This window comes from Nelumbo nucifera, chromosome 3, assembly GCF_055504915.1.
Source record: "Nelumbo nucifera cultivar China Antique chromosome 3, China Antique-T2T, whole genome shotgun sequence".
Classification (NCBI taxonomy): Eukaryota; Viridiplantae; Streptophyta; class Magnoliopsida; order Proteales; family Nelumbonaceae; genus Nelumbo; species Nelumbo nucifera.
Window position 1 is genome coordinate 1,516,050 of NC_142651.1, and position 24,510 is coordinate 1,540,559.

The 24,510-nt window shown below is 38.2% G+C and overlaps 1 protein-coding gene across 6 annotated transcripts in view; it reads left to right on the forward strand.

Annotated features, from left to right (window-relative positions):
* Positions 1–24,510, forward strand: part of LOC104592749 (ubiquitin thioesterase otubain-like protein) — a 33,569-nt gene that overhangs the window by 2,505 nt on the left and 6,554 nt on the right. For 4 of the 6 annotated variants that reach the window (XR_016083995.1, XM_088900981.1, XM_010252217.3 and 1 more), the window contains exons 2-9: positions 2,935–3,173; positions 15,061–15,126; positions 15,307–15,390; positions 15,533–15,655; positions 16,620–16,672; positions 16,866–16,915; positions 16,988–17,088; positions 21,710–21,998. Coding sequence is in view for 5 of the 6 variants with exons in the window: in XM_088900981.1 (XP_088757107.1) it covers positions 3,006–3,173; positions 15,061–15,126; positions 15,307–15,390; positions 15,533–15,655; positions 16,620–16,672; positions 16,866–16,915; positions 16,988–17,088; positions 21,710–21,976 (912 nt within the window). In the remaining variant the exon portion in view is untranslated. Of the gene's footprint in view, positions 1–2,896; positions 3,174–15,060; positions 15,127–15,306; positions 15,391–15,532; positions 15,656–16,619; positions 16,673–16,865; positions 16,916–16,987; positions 17,089–21,709; positions 21,999–24,510 lie in introns of all 6 variants that reach the window. The other 2 variants (XM_010252218.2, XM_010252219.3) reach the window with 2 other exon arrangements.

The window sequence follows — 24,510 nt, forward strand, 5'->3', positions numbered from 1 at the left end:
AAGGCTGCATGGTCAGTGATTCTATAATCCCTGTGTACAGCAACTCGTTGTACATGTTTTTTTGGCCAACATAAATGATACTATACTTTATCTTTTCTTAAAAAATATCTTAATTTGATTCAAATTTGACAGATTGCAATATACTTCAGGGCTATTAAAGGTTTTTGAGCACTCGTCTATTTAATTGGAGAAGAGAGAGAATAGACTAAAATGGTTTGGTCACGTGCATAGAAGACCACCAAGAGCTCTGGATAGGAGAAGTGATTTATTACAAGTGGAAGGGGCTAGAAGAGCTAGGGGTAGACCAAAAAAGGACATGTGTAGAACTAGTAAAAATGATTTAAGCACTAGCAATTTAACAGTGGATATGGCTTTAAATAGAATGGATTTCGAATTTGGAAATAAGATTCATGTAGCCAATCCCATATAGTTGGGATAAGGCATGGTGCAGTGCTACACTGCTATTTACTCGGAGTGAATAAAGTAAAATAGTGCTGGAGTGGTATCTGCTTGCTGGTGCAGTGCTACACTGCTACTACCATGTTGGTGTGGTGCTGTCACTTTGCTGCCTCAATACCAACTCTTGAGATTACAATAGATGCTTTTGCAACACTGCACATGCCATGGGTAATATATAAGACCATCCCTCCCCCATGCAAAGGATCTTCTGAGGTATGATTCAAAATGGCTGCCACACCAAAATATCTACAGAGTTGCAAGACCCATTAAAGTATTAAATTTGAATCAACTAGAATCTGGTGATGCTTCTACTGGTTCGCTGATTGCGTTGCTCATTTTTTTCAATCAATTAACTTTATTCAAGAAGACTATTGCTAGGGGAAGAGGAAAGAGAAGTGTGAGAGAGAGAGGGAGGGAGGGAGGGAGGGAAGGATTTAAATTTGCTTCCCAAACATCTAGATCAAATTCTTATCATGGAAGGATTTTGTACATCCCTACCAGCTCAGAATTTTTCTAATGCATTCCCTCATATCCTTTGGATATTTGTTGTCATTTAATAATTCTATGATTATTGGGAATGTGATTATACATATTTGTGTAACAAATTTACAATATTTTTTGTTTGTTGCCTATAAATTTACAATATTTTTCTAATGCATTCCCTCATATCCATCCGGTTTGATGTGGGACAAGGTAATAGAATTTTGTTTTGGGAAGATCTCTGGGTAGGGGAAGCCCCACTAAAAGATAAATTTCCTGATCTCTCTTTGCATTATCTAACCTTAAGGGGAAAGCAATATCCATGTTAGGATCCATGTGTCCAACTAGTGTGAACTGGAATTTAGGCTTTAGAAGGGGGTCTAAGGGAAAATGAGTGTGAATCCTTAACTCGTTTGCTGAACCTCTTAGGGCAAATCCACTTGGACCCTTCATTGGAAGACTCAAGAATATGGGTAAGCTCTCCAGATGGCCTCTTTTCTTGCTCCTCTTTCTTCAAAGTACTTGCTTCCCCCAACCCTCTAGGTGGGACTTTCCCTGTGAAAGAAATCTGGTGCAAGCTTATTCCCCCGAAGATCCAAGCTTTCTGTTGGGAAGTTTTCCTTGGTAAGGTAAACACTTGTGATATGCTGCAGAAAAGAAGGCCATATATGTGCCTTTCTCCTCATGTGTGTTCACTGTGTAAGGAAAGTGGTGAGACCCTTTCTCATTTGATGATATCTTGCTCTTTTGTGAATCGAATTTGGGATTTCTTTTGTACTCTCTTTGGCTGCAGGTGGGCTCCCCCTCAAGATGTGGCAGGACTCTTCAACCATGATTTCTTGAGACAGAGAAAGAAAAGAGGGATGGTAATGTGGAAAGCAACAAAGGCAGCAATATGTTGGGTAATATGGGAAGAGAGAAACAACAGAGTTTTCCTGGAAAAAAGTAGAACAGTAGAGGAAGTGATTGATAATATCAAAGTGAAAGTAGCCCATTGGGTAAAACTCCTAGACTGCTTTCAAGTCTTCTCAGTTACAAATATTCTAAGAACATGGTCCGAAGTAGCACAATCTTCGAGAGTAAGAGATAAATCAAGGCTGGAGTGGAAACCACCTGAAGGCAACAAAGTAAAGCTGAATTTTGACGGGTGCTCATATGGAAATCCAGGAATCTCAGGAATAGGAGGAGTATTAAGAACCCCTGGCAGGAGGATATTGGATATGTTCTCAGGGCCGATTGGCAATGGAAACTCACTGAAGGCTGAGCTACTGGCATTATTACAAGGGTTAAGGCTAGCTAAACAACTAGGATGCAGACGCGTTGAAGTGGAAGGGGACTCAAAAGTAGTAATCTCATGGGTTACAAATAGCAGCCACACCCCATGGACATTTAAATATGTGATTAGGGAAGTGGAGAAGATTGCCAAGGAGGTAGAGGCTGAATTCAAATGGGTCCGTAGAAGTGCAAATGGGTTAGCTGATGGATTAGCAGAACAAGGGGCACAGAGACAGCAATTATTTTGGGCTTCATTGTAATGAGGGATGAATAGAGTGAGGAAAAGGGATCAACAGTCCCATCCTTAATTTGTATAAAATGTTTACAATCTGAATCTGAATTTTAATAAAACACATATTTGCTGATCAAAAAAAAATTTAGAATGTTCCTGGTCAATTATAGCACATCATATGCCATCTTTTTTTCCTTTTGAAAGAACATGGACGACAACCATAGCACATTTAGAATCGTACTGATTCTTGGACAAATTTGAAGGATTCTAATTTTTAAATTCATTCTGGAGATAAGAAACTAATGCAGTGATAGATAGTATGCTTCTTTTTTTTTTTTGGATCAATAGATGGTACATTTCTTTCTGTTGTTCCTGTGTTTTTGTCTTTATTGCATATTTTCTAGTATGCATTTGTGCAGAATGCACACAGCTTTCTATTATTTGTTGTAGTTCCTGTACTTCAGCAGATAAAGATTTTCTGTAAACAGCTTCTGAACTCTACTGAGGAAGCTACAAGAGATAGTGTGCAAGTGGTTTTCTTTCTTCTGTTTGGGAGACAATGCAGCCTCAGGAGGAGCTTGTTGCAGACAAGGAATTGGATTCTGCAACTTCTGATCCATTACTCTCCATAGATGATTGGGAAAATTTCAGAGATGATGATATCATGCAACAACAAACTGCAATAAGAGCTGAGGAAGCCGAGAAAATGCCATTTGTTGGTGACAAGGCAAGAGCAACTAATGGCACATTTGTAATTATATTTATATTGCATTTCTGCCCTTCTATTGATTATCACTGTTATTTGGAATCAAATTCGACAAATTCTAAAATCTAATTTCATCTTAATATTTTTTTTTTCTGTATGGTATCCTTCTTTGTGGACTTCATTTTGTTGTTTACTCCTTCCCCTTTATCTCTCATTGAGACTCTCCTATTTTTAATGGCAAGGTTGTGCATTTTCTTATTGTTTCTATTGCATTATTTACTTAGTTTGGGCCTCTAATTTTATCAGTGTTTTTGTATTCATTTAATTCATTGTATTCCAATAGGAAACAATGTAAATGCCTAGGCATTTAAATTTGTAATTTGCTTCCATCTGGAGCTTGTTTCCACTGGTCCAACAAACAATTTTCCTTGTTCTTTATAATTACTGCTTCTGAACTTATACTCAATACAGCTAAATGGCAGATTTTATATATTTATATTTAAGTTCAGTTTTGCTCAATAGTGCTCAATAAAAGATCTCCTCATATGATCATGTTATAAAGATTAGGAAAAGACTAAAAATGTAGAAAACGTGGGAAAATATAAATAAAATCACTAAAAATGAAACTAAAAAGAAAGATATTCAAGGCATTAAATCGAAATATCAAAGGGTTCTGGTAAAGGATGAAGAAATCAGGGAAAGATGGAGGAGCTATTTTAAAAAATTATTAAATGAAGAATATACAGACAGTGTGAGCTGTAGAGGGGTTAGTAGCTCCTATGTGGCTAGAAACTATATGTATTTTCATAAAGTTAAAGCATTTGAGGTTAAGGAAGTTTTACACAAGATGGAGGAAAGACATCAGAATTCATGTAGCTGATCTCATATAGTTGGGACAAGGCTTAGTTGAGTTGAGTTGGGGGAAGGGTTACTCTTATCAAATTTGACCTTCTTAATTCTTCTGGTCTACTTTTTGTGTTTAGGACTTCCATAAAGGTGGAAGAGAATGAAGAATATCATAGATATTTTCTATGGGAACTAGGGCTTGAGAAAAGATCATCTCACAAACTGGGATATGATTAGCATGAGCAAGAGGAAGGAAGTCTAGGGATAGGGAGGTTAAAAGATGAAAGCACTGCTTTGTTGGGAAAATGGCTTTGGAGATTCCCTATTGAAAATATCTCGCTATGGTATTTGATAGTTAAAAGTAAGTATGTTAATGAAAATGGTTGGGATTCAGGTCCCACTAGAGATACCATGCTCAGGTGCTCTTGGAAAGGCTATTATGGCCATCCACACTTGTTTTTACAGCACATTAAATATTGATCCTATCACAAGGAGTAGGGTGGAATTTTGAGAAGGTTCTTTGGTGGGGTGGTTTACCCTTGGTACAAGCATAAAACTTTTGCTTCGTCATATAATGAAAAGAAGCTCATTTTGACATGGTGCACTTTGCTAGTGTGGGCATTTTTTTTGGATGTGGATCTTAGAAGGGGTTTGAGAGGCTCTAAAAACTACACAGAAGTGATAAACCTTTTGTAAAGTTTAAAAATGTCTTTCTGCATCCTTTTGGTTCTAACAAGAGAATTTGGTCTCCCAATTTTGTGCCCTTTTGGAAAGTTTTGAACATGTCTTCAATAGGTGCAGTCTAGGCAACCTGATTACCTGAGAGCTTCAGCATTGGTGTGGTGGTAAGAGACAATGGAGTAAATTAAGATATTTGGGTCATGCTGGTTTTGGCATTTTTTTTGATCAATAACAAAGATTTCATTAATCAAACAGAATAATTAATTACAAAGGAAGGGAGATAAACTTAACTCTCCCAACAGAGGCAAGAGCCCTCAAAGTGAAAAAACCAAAATTACAACTGAGCCCAGAATAAAGATTCCCTAGTCACCCCTTGCTTGGCTAACCTATCTGTAAATGAGTTAGCAGATCTCTTCACCCAGCTGCACTTTGGTAATTCTCCGAAGGCAAGATGATTATCCCTAATTTGAGGGCTAAAACTTGTTAGTGTGGTGGGATGGGTTGATTTAATAGTTGAAGGAGGGTATTGGGTTGTTATCAATTGGCTAATACTAGGGGAATGAAGCCATGATTTTTATATTTTTAGTTAGGGAAGCAAGAGCTTTTTAGATTCTAACCTGAATTGCTCATTCAGGTGGTTCCCTAAAACAAAAGTGGATAGAAGGGGATGGAATCCTTATTGCTGATAAAAAAAGAGCACCATGTTGCATACTTAAAAACAAAAGTGAATTTCAAAGTTGTAATAAGTATCGTGGGATTAAACTTTTTTTTCCTGATAATAAGGTAAAGTTCCATTAAATAAAATTGGAAGCAAAACCGGAAGAGCTTTGTGTCTCAAGCAAGAAGGGGCCCCAAAGCCACTAGACACAATTTACAGAAATCTCATCACACTATACAAGTGAAGCTGACCACCATCATACTTGCATAGATAAAGGATTGAAAACCTGTATCTGTGATTATCATTCTGCACGTCAAAGAACTCAACTGTCATCTTGACCACTTGCCACTCCAATGACCCCACCACCACCACCAACAAAGAGATAAACAGGAGAAAACAAATCTACAATAGCTCCATGCTTCTAACAGTGGGTGAAAAAGGGTGGTATTTGAAAATCACAAGAAATTTTCGATGGATGGGTGTGAACAGAAAGCCATGGGGCCCAGTGATCTTGGTAACAACTCAACAGAGGACGGGGATAGAGTTGTTGGTTAGGCTTTTGAAGTAGGATCAGAAGAGTACATGGCTTGGAAGTTGCAGCATTGAACAGGAATAAGTAAGAATGAATTAGCTCGCAAAACAGATGTTGAGTTTGGGAAAGGTTTGAGTATGGATGGAGATAATACATGTGCAGTGGACTTCAGAGATGGACCCTTCCAATCAATCACACGTGTGAGTTTTTTTTTTTGATCAATAACCATATTCGTTAATTAATCACAAAAATAATTACAAGGAGGAAGATAAACTTTCTTATCTTCTAACTGGAGCTTGAGCTCCCAAGAACAGAAAAAGGAAAAATTACACTTGTGCCCAAAACATTGACTCCCTCTCAACTCCTTGCTTAGCTAACCAATCAGCAAAAGAGTTAGCTGATCTTTTCACCCAGTTGATCTTAACTTTCCATCTCCTGAACCAGCCACCTAAATTTCCTCCTCTCATCTCTTGAACCACACGTGTGAAGGTTTGGTGATGATGAGTTCAGCGGATAGAAGTGAACAACCCATCGAGGTAAGAATAGAGAAAGAAATCAATAGGAATTTTGATGAAGGCTTTGACAAACCTAAGGAAACAGCAGAACTGGGAGCAGAAGATAGAGAATTTGAAGGGTCTGTTAGAGAAGTTTTTGCAGGTAAATTGGGAAAGGATATTGGCAGACAACGGATAGAGATTTTGTAGGGCTGAAGAGGGTGGAGTTGCTTTGAGTTCAAAGAAACTAAAAGGACCAAACAATTGTAATCTTGTTCATGTAACCAAAGTTTTCTGACTTTCTCATGCTTGAAAGAAGGCTTCATTGGTACAGAACCTAGCAACAAATTCAAAAAGGTTTAAAAGAGGAGGTGGGTAAAAGTTAAACAAAGAAATCAGAAGGAATTTGGCAAACCAGAGGGAAAAAAAAGGAAAAGTCAGGATGATTAGAGGGTGGAAACTAAAAGGACCAAACAATTTGTAATCTTGTTGATGTAACCAAAGTTTTCTGACTTTCTCTTGCTTGAAAGAAGGCTTCATTGGTACAGAACCTAGCAACAAATTCAAAAAGGTTTAAAAGAGGTGGGTAAAAGTTAAACAAAGAAATCAGAAGGAATTTGGCAAATCAGAGGGAAAAAAGGGAAAAGTCAGGATGATTAGAGGGAGGGAGGGAGGGACGTGGAAGTTCATGCCAGTAGTCATTTTGGGTTTATGGAACTTGAAAATAGAAAGTTGAAGGTAATGATCCAAAAGAGTTGGAGGAGGGATTGGTGGCTGAAGATGAGTTTGGCTAAGGCATCAGAAAATTATTTGCTTCCCTTCTCATCCATAGGAATTGAACTCCAATTGTTCAGAATTAGTTTGGAGTTACCTTCTTCAATCATTTCTCTAAGTTTAGAGATTTCCAAGCTCCAATCCTTGGTGTACAGCCAAAAGTTCAGCCTGTAAAGAATCTCCTTGACCTATGGGTCCTGAATACAATGCCAAAATTACACCAGTCTCTAAACACCCTACCAATGCTTGACCTTCCTGGATTTTCTACTCTACTCATATCAAAGTTGAGCTTTACGTTATTGACATTGGGAACTATCCAAGAGGAGAACTATGGTTTTCTCGTAGTAGAGGAGTTTGCTACATATGGCCATCCCCATACAATGTCATCTATAGAGAATGGATTAAAAATAAGCAAAATCTTAAATCAATAAACCGCCTTTTTTTTTGGATAAATAATATATCACATTTCATTAAAATCAAGAGGAAATTACAGACCCTTGGGAAGGCGCGAGATGCCACCTCTCCAAAACAGGGAACCCAAAAAACACATAAACCCTAAGAACTATAGCAAAGAGTACATGAGTGCTATTGACCAGAAAAGAAAAAAGAGTACATGAGTGCTACTACAAGATTACAGTTTAGCCCAAAACAGTGTTTCCCTATTTGTCCCTTGTTTTTCCAAAATATCAGTTAAGGCATTCACTGATCTCCCCACCCACTGCATTGTAACAGACATATTCCTTGTCAGCCATTTATATTTCTTTAGCCACCTTTATCAATATGTTTTCTATTACCACTTCCTTTGAATGGGATTCTTAAAAAAATTCCATTCTTTTCTTCCCATACTGCCCATAAAACAGCCCCTCTAATACATCTCTATAGAATCTTCTCTCTCTGTTTAAAGGGTTTAAAGAAGAAATGGGCTGCAGCATTGGGAAGCTCCACACCACATATCTATTCTGCCTCTTGGTTCCAAATGCAATTCAAAGATGATATGGGATGTTATCCTTGAGAGGTTTGATAGAAAGCTGGTTATGGAAAACAAAGTACTTACCAAAGGGAGGTAAACTCGCGTTGATTATAAGTTTCTTATCATCCCTCCCAATTAAATATTTATCACTATTTAAAATCTCTTTTGCAGTAGCAAAGCAACTAATTAAAAAAGATGAGAACCTTCCTATGGGCTGGGTGGAGGGATAACTTTAAATTTCATTTGGTGAATTGGAATAAAATGTGTCATCCAAGAAAATATGGTGGATCGGGTATCAAAATCTTAGGAAAACAAACAAATCATTTCTTGGAAAATGGTGCTGGAGCCTGGAGGTTCTATAGGGAAGGAGGAAGCCTGTGTAGAAAGGTAATTACAGGCAAATATGCGCTTACAAGCCGAGGGTGGGACCCTGATCCTGCTTTGATTCCTATGGGCTGTGCAGTTTGGAATGGCATCCAAAAAATTCTACCTAATTTTTCATAAAGGAATCAGGTATAAGGTTGGAAAAAGCAATGATCAGGTTCTGGAATGATAGATGGTGTGGAGACCTCACACTGCAAGAAAACCCTTCACTTTACGAATTAGCCCAAGACAAAAATGCTATGATAGAGGACTGTTATGGACAGGTGAATGGTGAAGTGATTTGGAGTCCTGCTTTTAGAACAGGTGGGTGATAAATGATTGGGAAATCAATCTAATGACTGAGCTGTTAAGGTTGATTCAACGTAGAAAACCTAATACTTTGGATGCTGGTGCAAGGGTATGGTCGTGTGAGAAATCGGGCAAGTTTTTAGTCGAGTCGTTCTACAGTAAGTTGGTTCACCAGCAGGAAATTTTCTTCTCTTGGGTTAGAATCTGGTGCTCTCACATCCCATCAAGAGTAGTTTTTCTAGTCTGGATTGCTACTCTTGGAAGGTGTTTAACTACAGATTTTCTGATAAGAAGAGGAATGACTTTGAAGAGCTCTTTGGGCAGTGAAGTTCTGGAATCCTCAAATCTTTGCTTCATTCATTGCAAATTCTTATACCAGTTATGGCCTATGGCTATCTCATGTTTTGGAGGAGTTTTGTCTCCCCAAAATACCGTTGCAGCTGTTTCAACTTTCAAGGGTGGAGGTTACAGGGTTTAAACAGCACCAGATGAAAGGTCTTATGGAATGCTATTCTGGCAGCTATCATTTGGACAATCTGGAGAGAGAAATAATTGCTTTTTTTTTTTCAGAGTAAGTACACTGATTTGGATGAAGTAAAAAGAAATCACAAAGGGCTACTATGATCTTGGGTAGGTGTCAGAAGCACTTTCAAGGATTCCAGCTTAGCTCTTTTAAAGCTGGACCTTTTTTTTGTCTGACACTTTCAGGGAAGGAGATCAGTAAATGATATCTTGTAGTTAATATAGAATGAGATGAATGGAAGGATGGTATCAGATTCGATGATTCAATCTGAACAGAGAAGAGTTTAGGTGCTTCTTGATGGATTATGTGGTAAAAAGGGTGGTATCAGGTGACTTTGTCCTGTATCAGCATAAATGTTATGTATTTGTGCTTGACCTTGGTTCACTGGTGGTGGTGAAAGATGTTTACGAGTTAGTGATAGGTTCGATAAGGGATGGTAAAGAGGGTCCTTGGCTGTTGAGACACCACATCAGAGTGGCTAATCTTTGACTGCTAGGGTGATACATCTCACATAGTCCAAAGATCTAGATTTTTTTTCCTCTTGTACTCTTCTATATTTCCTCTTGGATTTTGATAAATTCTTCACATTACTGATAATAATAATAAGAGAAAGAATCGTTGAGACAAATTGGGGTTTTAGGCATTGAGACAGATTTCAGTTTTGGAAGTACAAGGAAAGAAACCACACTTGGAATGTCAAACCTTTCGTTTTGCTTGGATAATAAGGTAAATTTTATTAAACCACACTTGAGTTGGGCCTTTGCATAATCGTGGGGAGCTTCAAGGGGAATTATTACTTTGTGGAGAAATGAAGACTGGGAGTGTGAAGAAGAATTAATTGGGAACTTCTTGGTGTCAATAAAATTGAAGAGAAAGGAAGATGGGTGGGCTTGGGTGTTAACTAATGTCTATGGTCCTACCTCTTATAAGGAAAGGGAAGGTTTCTGGGAAGAACTAGTAGCCGTTAGGGGTTTGTGGGATGACCCTTTGTGTTTGGGTGGGGATTTCAATGTAATAAGATTCTTGAACGAGTCCAATAACCCCAGTCGTAGGATTATATCTAACATGAGGAAGTTTAATCTCTTTGTGGAGAATTTTGAATTGCGGGACCTCCCTCTTCAACAAGCAAATTTTACCTAGTCAAACTTCCAAGAAAGCCCTACCTGTTGTCGATTAGATAGGTTCCTCTTTACAGTGAATTGGGAAGCTGAATGGGGGATTCTAGGTGTTACAGCATTGCAGAGACCTATTTTAAATCATTGCCTAATCAGGTTGTCTCAAGAAAGACTAGATGGAGGCCTGTGCCCTTTTAGGTTTGAAAACATGTAGTTACTTCATCTAGAGTTTCTAGCTAAGGTAAAAGAATGGTGGGAAGTGGACCAAGTGGAATTCCGATGGAAGGGGTATAGGTTTTACAAGGAACTACAACTCTTGAAAGCTAGACTCAAGATTTGGAATAAAGAGGTTTTTGGTAGATTAGAGCAAAGGAAAGTGGAAATCGGTCAGAGAGTGCAGGAGCTAGATGGACTAGAAGCTGAAAGAAGGTTGGGGGAAGAGGGTAGGATGGAAAGATGGAATTTGAAACAGGAACCGGAAGATCTTCTTAGGAAGGAGGAGATAAGTTGGAGGCAAAAATCCAGGTGCAAATGGCTAAAGGAAGGGGACATCAATACAAATTCTGTTTCAAAATTGGAGTGGGATGGGCAATTGTTGACAAGGGAAGATGATGTAGCTCAAGCTTTGGTTAATCACTTCAAATTAGTGTATGACAACCCAGGGAGACCTAGTGAGAGCTTAGAGGACTTGGAGTGGAGGGTGGAAGATAGTGTCCTATCGGACTCTTTGGAAAAAAGATTTGAGGCCCAAGAAGTGAGAAATGCAATCTTCTCCATGGATCGATCTAAAGCTCCTGGGCCTGATGGTTTTTCGATGGCCTTCTATCAAGATTGTTGGGAGATAATTAGAGAGGATTTGTTGGAGGTTTTTGAAGAGTTCAATGAGAGAGGCAAATTTAACTTGGGAGCAAATGCTACTTTTATTGCCTTGGTTCCTAAGAAGAAGAACGCTCTCCAACCAAAGGATTTCAGACCTATAAGCCTGGTGGGAAGCATGTATAAGATCATCTCTAAGGTCCTAGCGCTAAGATTAAAAAAGATCCTCTCGTCTCTAATCTCACCGTATCAAGGGGCCTTTGTAGAAGGAAGACAAATTGTAGATCAAATACTTATTGCCAATGAATGTGTTGAAGTGAAGAGGAGGAGAAAGGAAAAGGGGTTGGTTTGCAAATTGGATCTTGAAAAGGCATATGACATGGTGGACTGAGATTTTCTACTAGAGGTTCTCAAGCGGAGAGGGTTTGGGGAGAGATGGTGCAGTTGGGTAAAGTGATGCATTTCTTCATGTCATTTCTCAATATTGGTGAATGGTGTAGCTAGGGGTTTCTTTCCTGCAAAGAGGGGTATTAGGCAAGGAGATCCATTGTCCCCATTCTTCTTTACCCTAGTAGCTGATGTGTTGAGTGCCATGATTTCGAGGGTTGATGCTAACAATTTGATAAGAGGTTGGAGGATTGATAGGGAGGAGGTGGTGGTCACACACTTACAATTTGCAAATGACATCATCTTGTTTTTGTGACGGGGAGGAAGGGGAATTACGGAACTTAAAGAGTCTAGTGCTTCAATTTGAAAGGAAGTCCAATCTTAATGTGAACTGGGGAAAAAGTTGTGTGGCAGGGCTCAATTTAGGGGGAGAGGAGGTGGATTCCCTAGCTAGGATTTTGGGGTGTGAAGTGGGGGGTTGGCCTTTACAATATTTGCGCTACCACTGGGAGGGAACCCAATGGTTGAGTTTTTGGTACCTTGTAATTGAAAGATTCTCCAAGAGGTTAGCAAATTGGAAGAGGAATTGCATCTCTTTAGGGGGTATGATAACTTTAATCAAGTCAACCTTGCCAACTTGCCAGTTTATTTCCTGTCTATCTTAGAGTACCAATGAAAGTAGCTAACTAGTTAGAGAAGATAATGAGGGATTTCTTGTGGGAACCAGGGGATACTAAGAAGGATCACTTAGTGAAGTGGGAGGTGGTTTCTAGGAGTAGGGATGATGGAGGCCTTGGGTTAGGAAATATAAGTTTAAGAAACACAACTTTGATGGGGAAATGGATTTGGAGACTACCAATGGAACAGAACAGACTTTGGTCTAGAGTGACTGTTAGTATTCATGGATTGGCAGATAACGACTGGGATGCAGGACTCGACCCTGGGGCTTCTCAATGTTCTCCTTGGAAAGCTATTCAAGGTATTTTGCCTCTTATGCTTCCTTATTTCAAATATGATGTATGCGTTGGAAATAAAGTCTTGTTTTGGGAAGATGTTTGGGTTGGTGAAAACTCCCTTAGAGATAGATTTCCTTCTATTTATTCCTTGTCTGAAAACAAAAGAAAAGTGATCTCTTCAGTGTTTGTTGATAACTCTTGGGATTTGGGCTTGAGAAGAGGTCTAAGGGATTCTAATGGGGATGGTTGATGATTTGATCACTCAGTTAGGGGAAGTCTTTCTTGATCAGTCCTGTAGAGATAGCAGAATTTGGAAACCTTCCCCTTTTGGTTTTTTCAATTACTCTTCTTTCTTCTATAACATTTTGCTTTAGACCTCTAACCTTGTAGGGAACTTTCCTTCAAAGGAGGTGTGGGGTAGCCCTGTACCCCCTAAAATTCAGGCCTTTTGTTGGGAAGTGGTACTCCAAAAAATCAACACCTTGGATTTATTGCAGAAAAAGAGGCCAAATATGTGCCTCTCCCCCCATGTTTGTTGCCTCTATTTGGGTTCTGGTGAGACAATTTCACATTTACTAATCTCATGTCCCTTTGTGTTCTTTATTTGGTCTTGGTTCTCTTCTCTCTTTGGCTGCAAGTGGACTCCCTCCTCGAGCATGGTGAACCTCTTTGATCTAGCTTTTTTACAGGCAACCAATGGTTTGTGGAAGGATTATGTGGAGAGCCACTAGAGTTGTTGTATTGTGGTCAGTGTGGGAGGAAAGAAACAATAGGACCTTCAAAGGCAGTTGTAGATCCAAGGAAGAGGTTGCGGAAGGAATAACTACTAAGGTTATCCATTGGTTGAAATCCTATGATCTTTTTAAGGATTTCTCAGTTGAAGACATTTATAGAAGTTGGGGTATTGTGGCATCTACTACTACTTCCAAAGCTATGATACAGGAAGTTTGGTCCCCACCGGCACAACAAAGGGTGAAACTGAACTTTGATGGAAGCTCTATCGGTAATCCAGGCCCATCTGGTATAGGAGGTGTTTTCTGAGATAATGAAGGCAAGATAATGGTTCTGTTTTCAGGTCCAATAGGAGTTGGAGATTCCTTAAGAGCAGAAATCTTGGCACTACATCAAAGTGTAAAACTGGCCAAACAATTGGGGCTACATTGAGATAGAGGGAGACTCCAAGTTGGTAATTGGGTGAATGCAATCAGGGCAGCTGGGAATTTGGCAATATAGACAGCTGATAAGGGAAATTCTTAACATAACAAGGGAGGTGGGTGTTTGGTTCAAGTGGGTAAGGAGATCAGCAAATGGTTTTGCTGACGCCCTAGCAAAACAAGGGACTGTAAGGGAGAGTCTTTATTGGGCAGTGCTGTAATGTTTGATGTTTATTGGATCAACCTTTTCTAATAAGGGTTGACTTCTGTATTTCAGTTTAATTTATCTCTAATGAAAGTTATCGTTTCTGATAAAAAAAAAGATAAGTCAGAGATGCAAAAGATTGCATAAACAGGCTGACTAAACCAGTAAATCATTTTTTTTTGAAGGATAAAAAGGAAATTTCATAAAACTGAAAAAAAAGCAGTACATCTCAGAAAAATGGTTGTCTAATTGACAAGCCAACTACTGAACAAAATTACACTATAAAAGACGCAAAATTACAGGGATTCGACTCTAGAGTACTCTATCAGATCAGACTTGTTCACTTGGTCAAACTCTGGAAGACTGAGAACCCAGGCTGCATTCGAGTTGCTTACCCCTGCTAACAGGTATTCGACATTCTTTGCCTTGTCTTCAAAGATCCTTCTATTTCTCTCTTTCCAGATGGACCAAAACCAATAAATCATAACATTAGTCAAAATGGCATTTGCCAATTTCAACATTCTGGCTGATGTTAAGTTGTGAAAGGGGCATCAGGTCATTGTTGTGTGCTTCACCTAGTTTAGTACTATCTATGCTCTTCCTTCTCTCTAATACTTGTATATCTTTGGATTTACCAGCTTAATTGAAAACTTTTACTACGTTACTATGTTGCTCACTTAGCCTAATGTTATTAAGCACCCTGGCTGATGTTAAGTTGTGAAAGGGGCATCAGGTCATTGTTGTGTGCTTCACCTAGTTTAGTACTATCTATGCTCTTCCTTCTCTCTAATACTTGTATGTCTTTGGATTTACCAGCTTAATTGAAAACTTTTACTACGTTACTATGTTTCTCACTTAGCCTAATGTTATTAAGCACCCATTTGGTACTGTGTTTTGTTCAAATGCATGCTAATATTTCCAGCTGGTCCAGGAACTACTTCTGGACCTGTATTTCTCTAACATGATTTGAGGTCTTCAACAAATTACAGTTTTAGATTATATCTGCACTTCACATTATTGAGATAATCTCTCTCTCTCTCTCTCCCTCTCTCTCTCCCCCTCCCTCCCTCCCAGGGTGGTATTTTGAATATGGATTTAGTAGTAATATACTTTATGGTCCAGCAGGAACCTTTATCTGCATTAGCAGCTGAGTATCAGTCGGGCAGCCCTATCTTGCAGGAAAAAATAAAGGTTTGTTTTAAGCCAATAAACTTATTTTCTCTATTGGTTTATTAGTCATTGTTATTTTTGTTAGTATTATTCCTATTAGGCTATTACCATGCCTTTGTGACCGACGGTATTACTTCTAGATAGAGTTATTTTAAAAGGATACCTTGGCTTAACTACATGATTTTATTTTCCAATACACAGCTTCTTGGTGAACAATATACTGCCATAAGACGAACACGAGGAGATGGGAATTGCTTTTTTAGAAGCTTTATGTTTTCATATCTGGTATTTTCCTAAAACACAAATCCTGATGGATTGTTCTGCTCATATGTAGTTTTAGTATCTACCCTCCAGCTGGTTGTTGGAGGGGAATTAATATGATTTTGTGGTTTTAACTACTAATAAAATTGTGAGATTACGGAATTAGGAGCATATTCTGGAGTCGCAAGATAAAGCGGAAGTTGATCGTATCATTGTAAATGTTGAACAATGCAAGAAGACGCTCCAAAGCCTTGGATATGCAGATTTTACATTTGAAGATTTTTTTGCGGTAATCTATCTTCTTTTTATTTTCATTTCCTTTCTTCCATTTGTTATCTTGCTTTTTTGTTTGTCTTATAATTTGTTGAAGGAAAAACTTATGTACTTATGAAATGCTTCTTGCTAAATTGCTGATTTAGACAGCTTCAACTGCTCCAACAGGGATATAGTCAAATAATTCCAATGAAATTTTCTTCTTTATTGCATATTTATATTGAAGTAAAAATCCATTAAAGAAAAAGATCTATACGGAAGGTATTTTTGATAATAAGTAAAAAGAAAAAAGATCTATGCGAATTTTTTTTGGCGCCGTGCACTTTTAAAACACTGGGAACCCATTGAATCCTCACCTCCATATCTCTAGTCAACCACCTAAACTTTTTTACTTCATTAATGCAACACTATAAAGCAGCCTCCCTCTTTTGCAACCAGCTTACCACCAATTTCAAATCTCCTTCAATAATTAGCTTTTTCACATTCATCTCATTTGCCCTCTGCACACCTTCCATTACCACCAAAACTTCATCCCTTAGTGAGTCTCCTGCTCCAATTGGGCCCGAGAACAAAGCAATATTACCTTCCTTATCTCTAAAAATTCTTCCCACTCCTGATGTCCCTGGGGCTCCCCTAATTGAGTTTTAAGAACCCTCTATCTGGTGGCATCCAACTTCATTCACCAATGTTTCTCAGCATGTTAAGCAAAACATCTAGCTAACTACCATTGTGACAGAAAGTTCATCTCCTAGTGAGGGAGACCAATCATTGTGTATCCCCAACTCTTTAAGTTGAAATGGAGAAAACTTTGCAGTTTATTCTACAAGGTGCATTCCTCCAAGAGAATGGTAACTTGACATTTGCTAGTCCCTTGTGTTAAAACTTTATACCTACCACAGACTTTGAAAAACAGAAAACTTTATTTGTATGATTTATTTTTTTAACCAAAATGTTATTAACATTGAAAACTTAACTTTCAGTTATTTCTGGAGCAGCTGGAAAGTGTGTTGCAAGGAAGTGATAGTTCAATAAGGTGAGCCTTGGACTTGTTCCATCAAGGTTTAGATATAGAACCAGGAGTCAAATATAACATTATGTAGTTAAAGATTGCTTCTTCTTCTTCTTCTTCTTTTTTTTTTCTTTTTTTTTTTTTTGCAATGGTTTCTTCCTGTATGATGGTAGGTTCTTTAAACAATGACAATAACTATAATCGATTTTGGTTCCAGTCATGATGAGCTTGTGACAAGGAGCAGGGATCAGTCAATTTCTGACTATGGTAAGAGGTATTCAATTTAGGTGTTTGTGAATCTCATGCTTTAGCTTTTCTTCTAATAATATTTGTTGTCAGTTGTGATGTTCTTCAGATTTGTCACCTCTGGGGAGATACGAAGACGTTCTGATTTTTTTGAACCCTTTATTTTGGGCTTAACAAATGCATCAGTTGAGCAGGTTGTTTTTATTTCCTTTTTCAACTTAAAAATGTTGGCTAGCTTTTCAGCCTTTTCTATATTAGCTTGATCTTCTGTTCTATTCTTGAGAACAAGATAGTCTTCAGTAAGATATAAGATAGTCTTCAGTAAGTATTCAAAACTCAAAATATAAACAAAAAGCAATTATTTGGAACAAACAAGATAATTGGCATGAAAAATGAAAGTTTTATAGTGAACTCAGCATCAGCAACTCAAAAAAGGCTAATGTATGGAAGTTCTGAAGTGACATACACAGAAAATTGTTTATAAACATGGCGATAAATATATATCCAGAACATAGTAAGGCAGATCCTTGTAACTTATATATCAACACAAACATGTTCTTCAAAATACTTGCATGCATTTATTCCCCATGTGATATTTGGTTTAGATGCTACCTGGTCCTTGTCCCCTTGAATTGCTCTTGAGGCCAGTTGGATCCTCAGGTCATGTTGATGGAGGTGATCATTAGGGTAGTAATAGTCCTTAAAGTAACATGAGTGCAGTTTTGACCTGAATCAGATCTTGACTTGTGGCCATAAACGGGGCCAGTTTAGCATGGAAGTTTGAAGGTCTGTGATAGGCACTTTAAGGGAGTTCAAATGTTTGTATAGGGGAACTGGTTTCACAGTCTATAGCTTGGTATTTTGCACAAGGAAGACCTCCAAACAGGGAGAGTGAAGTAAGAGTGATTGATTTATTTGATATCTGTACTTTTAATGGCTTTCCTTAGAATCTTTGCAGGGAACTGATAGTGCTTCCTTGCAAGTATATAAAAGGTATATTGAGGATTTTTTCTTAGAGAGGTAGGTGAAGAATTTGCAGTAGTCACAAACAATAGGTAAGAAAACGAGAGAAAGTAGTCCAAGAAGACCATCTAAGGAACTTGTAAGAAGTAATCTCTTGCAAATTGAAGGTTCTAGAAGAGTTGGGAGGCAGGCCAAAAAGGACATGGATCAAATTAGTTTTAAATGATTTGGGGGATCCATAATTTAACAATGGATATGGCACCGCTTTTTTGGGAAAAAGGTAAAATATATGTTCATTATTATATAAAAGTTAACTAGAAGAAAAAGAAAAGAAATGAAAATAGACTGCACTACATCCCATGATCAGAAACGGTCGTCATAGAAATTACAAACGGAAATAATACCCACAAGGCCACAATTACCAACTACAGCAGCCCAAAAGGGGAAAAAGTGGAAGTATGGTGAGAGATGCTAAACAAAAGGGGAAGGGATCCATAACAATGACTGAATGAAGTAATAAGAAACTGTGTGTCTGTGTGTATGTATGTATTTATATGTATCAAGATCACTTGTATAGAGATCTTGGAAACAGCCTCTCTGTATGTGTAGGGGTAAAAGGCTGTATACATTTGTCCCTCCCCAGACCTCACGTTGGCAGGAGTATCGTGCACTGTGCTTCCCTTTGTCACTTCTAAAGAGATCTTGAAGACAGCCTACCATGTGTGGTAATTAAGAGAGTAAAGAAAAGGCTTTTTATTGAGGTGATGTGAAAAATGGGTTATGGAACTGAATACAGCACAATGGCAGAAACGAATTTATGTTGCCAATGCCATATAGTTGGGATGTGTGTGTGTGTGTGGATAGTGATAACAATTTCATTGAAAAAAAGAGGATACATATAGATGAAGATTTTAACCAAAAATAATACAACAAAAGATATCTCAAGCACCGACAGACACAGCTAGGAAGTTACCTATTACAAAATTCTAAAGTATCCCACAATCTCTCCCCAAAGTCAATTCTGCTTATATTTTTAAACTCAGAATGAGTAAGAGCCCAATCAACAATTCAAGACCCAATCAAAGAGCACATTGATTGGAGTTGAGGAGGTTAGAAGGGAAATCCTTTCAGAATGTGCTGCAGCTTTTGAATGCAGATTAGGGGTGCTGCCTTTTTCTTATTTGGGGATGCTGGTTGGGTCTTCTTCTTCTTCTTCTGGAAAACATCTGCTGGAAAAGTTGGAAAGAGTCAAGGTATCAGACCATTTGAGGTATGAGCTTTGGTGGAAGGAAAGCTCCAGTGGAAAATTTTCTGTTAAATCCTTTTACTCAGCTTTACGTGGGAGTCAAATGGAGTTTGATCAGTTGGGAGGTATTTGGGGCAATCCTGTGCCCCCGAGAGTGGAGGTTTTGGCTTGGCTTATTGCCATGAATAATGTGTTAAGTGCTTATCATCTTAAGAGTAGAGGATTCTGTTAGGCCATTATTTGTTACTTATGTAAAGAGCAAGATGAATCAGTTAGTCATCTATTTATTTTATGTAGAGTGGCTGGTTTCATTTGGAAGCTGTTCTCAGAATCTCAGCCTTATTTGTGGTGAGATATATCCAGCCTGGTTCTCCTGCACAATTTTTTTTCTCGTGCTGAAGATCTGAGGTAGTAAGAACTATAGAAGGCTAAAGTGCTTTGGAGCTGTATTCTTTTTGCTGTGTGCTGGTGCATTTGTAAGGAAAGAAACAGAAGATGTTCTGAAGACAAGTGCTGCAGTCTGAGAAGATTGGCGGTGTCTATTGGCAAAGCTGCTACAGAAGTACAGAATGGGTGTTGGTGCATCCAGAATTTGCTCAAATTAAAAAGGAAAATTTGGGGGAAAGGTTATGGGAGGTGTTAGAGTTACAAAGTTGTGATATTGATAGTTTCTTTTGCTGATGTAGTGTGTTTGTCATTAGTTGTGAGTTGGACTTTGTTAGTGGGTGTTACCTCAACACCCTATCTGAATTGTATTTTCTTTTGGTTTGATTAATGAAAATTTCTTTTTTACTTATAAAAAAAAGGAGTTGGCAATGGGTTGCATCATCATCCTCTGTTACAAGAAGCACATTAAATTATTAGATCCCACTGGCACCCTACATGCTAAAACTCAACTTTGATGGAGATGGATGTAGTAGCATTGAAAGCATAGGGTCTTTGGGAATTGGTGGAGTGTTTGGGAATGACAAAAGGGATACAATGCTATTTACTTGGGACCAATTGGTCAAGGAGATTCAATCAATGCAAGGTGCCAACCAGCGGGTTGGTCATAGCGGAGACTTGGGATTGAATCCCGCCTGTACCTGGGTTGGCGGATGGGCTACCCCCCATTGTGTAGCCCTTCAAAAGAAATAAAAAAAAGGATATTCAATCAATGCAGAACTGGAAGCAGCATTATATAAGGTCTTAGATTAGGCAAAGAGCAGAGCTATAAGGATATTGTAGTGGAAGGGACTCAAATCTGGTTATTGTCTGGCTCAGAGGTGGCAGGGAAGGCATGTGGCAACATAGATATACTCTAAGAGAAGTAAAAGGTCTGGTAAGGGAATTAATATTTTTTTTGATAGAATTAGTAATAGTCTGACTTACACTTTGGCTAGGCAAGGTGTCAGTGGAACTCACTTCTATTGGAGAACTATGATGGGGGAGTTGGGTAAGTGATTGCAAGTGGCAGACAGCTAAGTGTTAGCATTGCTGCCCTAGGGATGTTAAGCATACTACATTATTCTGTACATAGTATTCTTTGCATCATATTAATAAAGTTACAGTTACCAATCTTAAAAAACGTACAGACTATTAAGATAATCCATATTTTTTTTTTCGAATTCTAACATTATACACTCATAGAAAATGGTGTAGCACTTAATATTTGATATTTGGTGGATATGGTTATTTGGTAACTGAAGTGGGTCAACTGAATGGCGTGTTGCTTTGTATTTTGTGGATAAGTTTTGTTGTGAGCTCCTTAATGGCTGAATAGCATGTTAGTTTGATTATCATTTTTATAATAATTACTTTGTTCACTAAAAGACACCATAATAAGTCATTCAGTTCAGCCATTCAGTGTTATCAAACAGCCCCTTAATTACATTTTGTAGGAAAAATGTATCCATTGTGTACATTAGTTGTTCATTTCTGTCAGTTTGTGTTACTACGTCCCATCTTCTATTCCAGATGTCAATTGTAAGACACTTTCATTCATCAAAAAGATAAATAAATAAATAAAGAAAAGAAAAGAAAAGAAAAGTTTCTTTCTTGAGGTAGCTGAAGATGCACAAAAAAAAATAAAAACTTTGAGGCCACCCGAGGCCTTAGGGCATGTTTACGATTCTTCAATGAACATACCTATTAAAATTTCCTTTGTGCATGCTATTATTGTTGTTGTTGTTGTTATTATTATTATTATTTGGTTTGCCTCTTGGTATCTGATTAAATCTATTGAATTAACCATACTGTGACTTAATTAATTGAATGCTAAAACAGATACACAGTCAAAGTGGCCTAGAAGTCTGAGATGAAAATTGATATTTTTTTGTTCGATTACAGAAAAACTGAACTTTGTAATTTAGAGGAATAAACTATCTTTTATCTAATATTTGATTTTAAGAATGTGTACCCTTCTGTTTTATAAGTAATTCAGATGCCACCTAATTCTCTCTCATGATTGCCCCTATAGCCCATATACATGCACATACATAAAATGTATGGAATCAGCAGTTGATATGCAAGAGTTATTACTTACATGTTTTTGACACATCCACCCACCTATTCATATCAAAAACACATTAATTTAGTGGTTCAGAGTTCTGATGTCTCATTCACAGTTTTGCAAGTCCTCAGTGGAACCCATGGGAGAGGAGAGTGACCATGTCCACATCACTGCCTTGTCAGATGCATTAGGTGTGCCAATTCGAGTAGTGTACCTTGATCGTAGCTCTTGTGACACTGGTGGTGTCATTGTAAATCATCATGATTTCCTACCTACTGTTAGTGATCTCCAAAATGTAGCTGAAGGTGGTTCTGGCACCGTAAAACCTTTCATCACCCTGCTCTACCGGCCAGGCCACTATGACATTCTCTACTCGAAGTAACCTCTTGCCCTTATCTGCTAAGGTAAGCTCTTTTACCGGTATTCAACATGCTGTTTTTCTTTGGATGCACTTTTTTTATAGTAAATAAAAAGAGTAAAAATTAAAGAAAAAAAACAAGAAAGGTTGTAAGATATCACCCACAAAGGCACAAACAAAGAAACATCAACTCCGACAACCAAATACCCTCCTTAATGAGTGTTTCAGTGTTTGTTTATGAATGCTATGGTTTATGAGACAATCTTTGGGATGTTATTGTTGGTCTTAAATGCACTTCATGTTGGACTTATACAGGGGGATCGATCTGATGCCTTCCAAATAAATGGAGCGGATATGATGCTTTTGCAGAGAAACTGTGTGTATATAATTAGTGGCACGTTGTAGATATCCGTAGTGCTAGACATTAGATTGGGTGGTAATATCTGATATATGTTGCCATGTTGGATTTTACCCAAACATCCTTTACAGTGCTTCCATTTTTCTTCATGTTTGGTTGTGCTAATGCACTCTGTTTTGGGGCCTCAGCTTATAGTTGCGGCTCTTGGTACATTAGCACACAAACATTATTCATCATACTGCTAGTGCCCTACTTTTTCTGTACTGCTTCCTGGCATGAGAATGCAAATGCTGGAATCAAACACTCAACTCATTTCAATTCAGCAATGCCTTAATTCCCAACTATGCGGAATTGGCTACAGGAATCCTTCCTGCTTTTGTACTCCTGTCAAAGAGCTATGTCTTCTGCCAAATTGTAAGTCCCTAGATCGTTTCTTACTACAAATCATATCTTTGTTTTTTATAATAAAATAGAATTTGCATAAAAAGAAAAAGAAAGTATGCAAGAAGCAGATTAGCTTTGTGTCTCCAGCTCCGTATGTAAGACTCCCAGATATTACCAGCATAAACTCTAGAAGGAGAAAATCAAAATACCACAACAAGCCTGACATACAATCTGGAATCTACAGTCCACACCAATGACCAAACAAATAATTCTAAAAGCAACTTCGTTCCAGACAACGCCCACTCCCAAAATAAGCATCCAGGAAGAAGCATCTTTCACAACTTTGCCAAGACAAGAAAAACCATCTACCAGAATAACATCCTCTGGATTCTTTACTTGTCTACTTTGTTCAAAATGTGTCAATCCCAGTCTGCCCTGTGTCAACCTTGTCATATGAGTCTGAATTTTTGAATTGTTCTCTCACCTCTAATTCCATAAACACTCTTTTTGCAAAATTTTATCCACCTAAACAGAACAAACCCAAACTTTTACTGATCTGAACTTGTCAACAACCTTATTTAAGTAAATGATAGGGGAGAAATCCTGGGGTTGTTTTCAGGACCAATTGGGGAAGGGGATTCCACAAGAGCAGAGCTGATGGCAGTCATGTTTGGTCTACAGAAAGCTGTAGAGTGGTATCCAGAAGATGATAATTGAAGGTGATGCTAAAATAATTCTAAGCTGGCTGAGAAAAGAGGAAAAGAACCCATGGTGGTTCAGAAATGAGATCAAAAAATTTAGAAGACTGTCAAAAGATATGCAGTTAATAGTTCATTGGGTTCCAAGGTCAACCAACAGTCTAGCTGATCAGTTGGAAAAACAAGGGGTTAACAGGGAACATGTTTTTTCGGCACAGTTGTAACCTTGAAAAGCAAAGACACTGGGTTAACCTTATTTAAGTCCAAATTTTCTATTTGACCTTTTTTCTAACATAGACTTGGTAATGGTGGACTTTTGGTTTGTATCCCCCACCTCGACACTTCTAATTGGTTTTTCTACTGCTTTACCCTCCTTACTTGAACAACTCAATTCTTTCAAAATTCTCCCCTGGCATTCCACCTCAGGAACTGCTACAGTAATGCCCAGTGACTCCTGTGGAGGATCTTTTCTTGACATCCCAGCAGCCTTAGATTCAGATGGATGAAACTCACCCTTAGCCCTCCTTTTTTCTTGTAAACCTTTTGAAACTCTTGCATGATCTGTAGCTCCATAGCTCTTTCTTTTATTGAGAAAAGATTTTTGAGACATGAATTAAACATCCATTTCTGTTGTAATTCTTGAGTCTCTTCTCCATGTTTCAACTTCTCCACCAAAGTTGACTCTCCATCGGTTGATGGCAACATACTTTTCTCAAAACATTCCAATGAGAGGTCACTAGTAATCTTCTTGATCCAGCCCAGATCCACCCCCCACCCTGCCTATAGGAGTTTCAATTCTCTTGAAAGCTGGATCCAACTCTGCTTCCAATATTACCACCCCCATCTCTAATTCTTCATTGCCTCTATCTACATCCACTTTAAGATATGACACTAACCTCATATTAATGGAACTGTCTGAATTCAAATCAGTGATTGAACTACTTTGGTTCTTTTGCCCTTCCTCGAAGTGTTACCGGCATAATCACAAACATCATTGTCCATCCTTACAATCCCATATTAGCTTGACAGAGACGTTGGTCCAAAAACGTCCTCATTACTTGCCAAATCAGAATGATTTACTGCTGACATCTCTCTCCAAATCAGTAAGATTGTCAGCA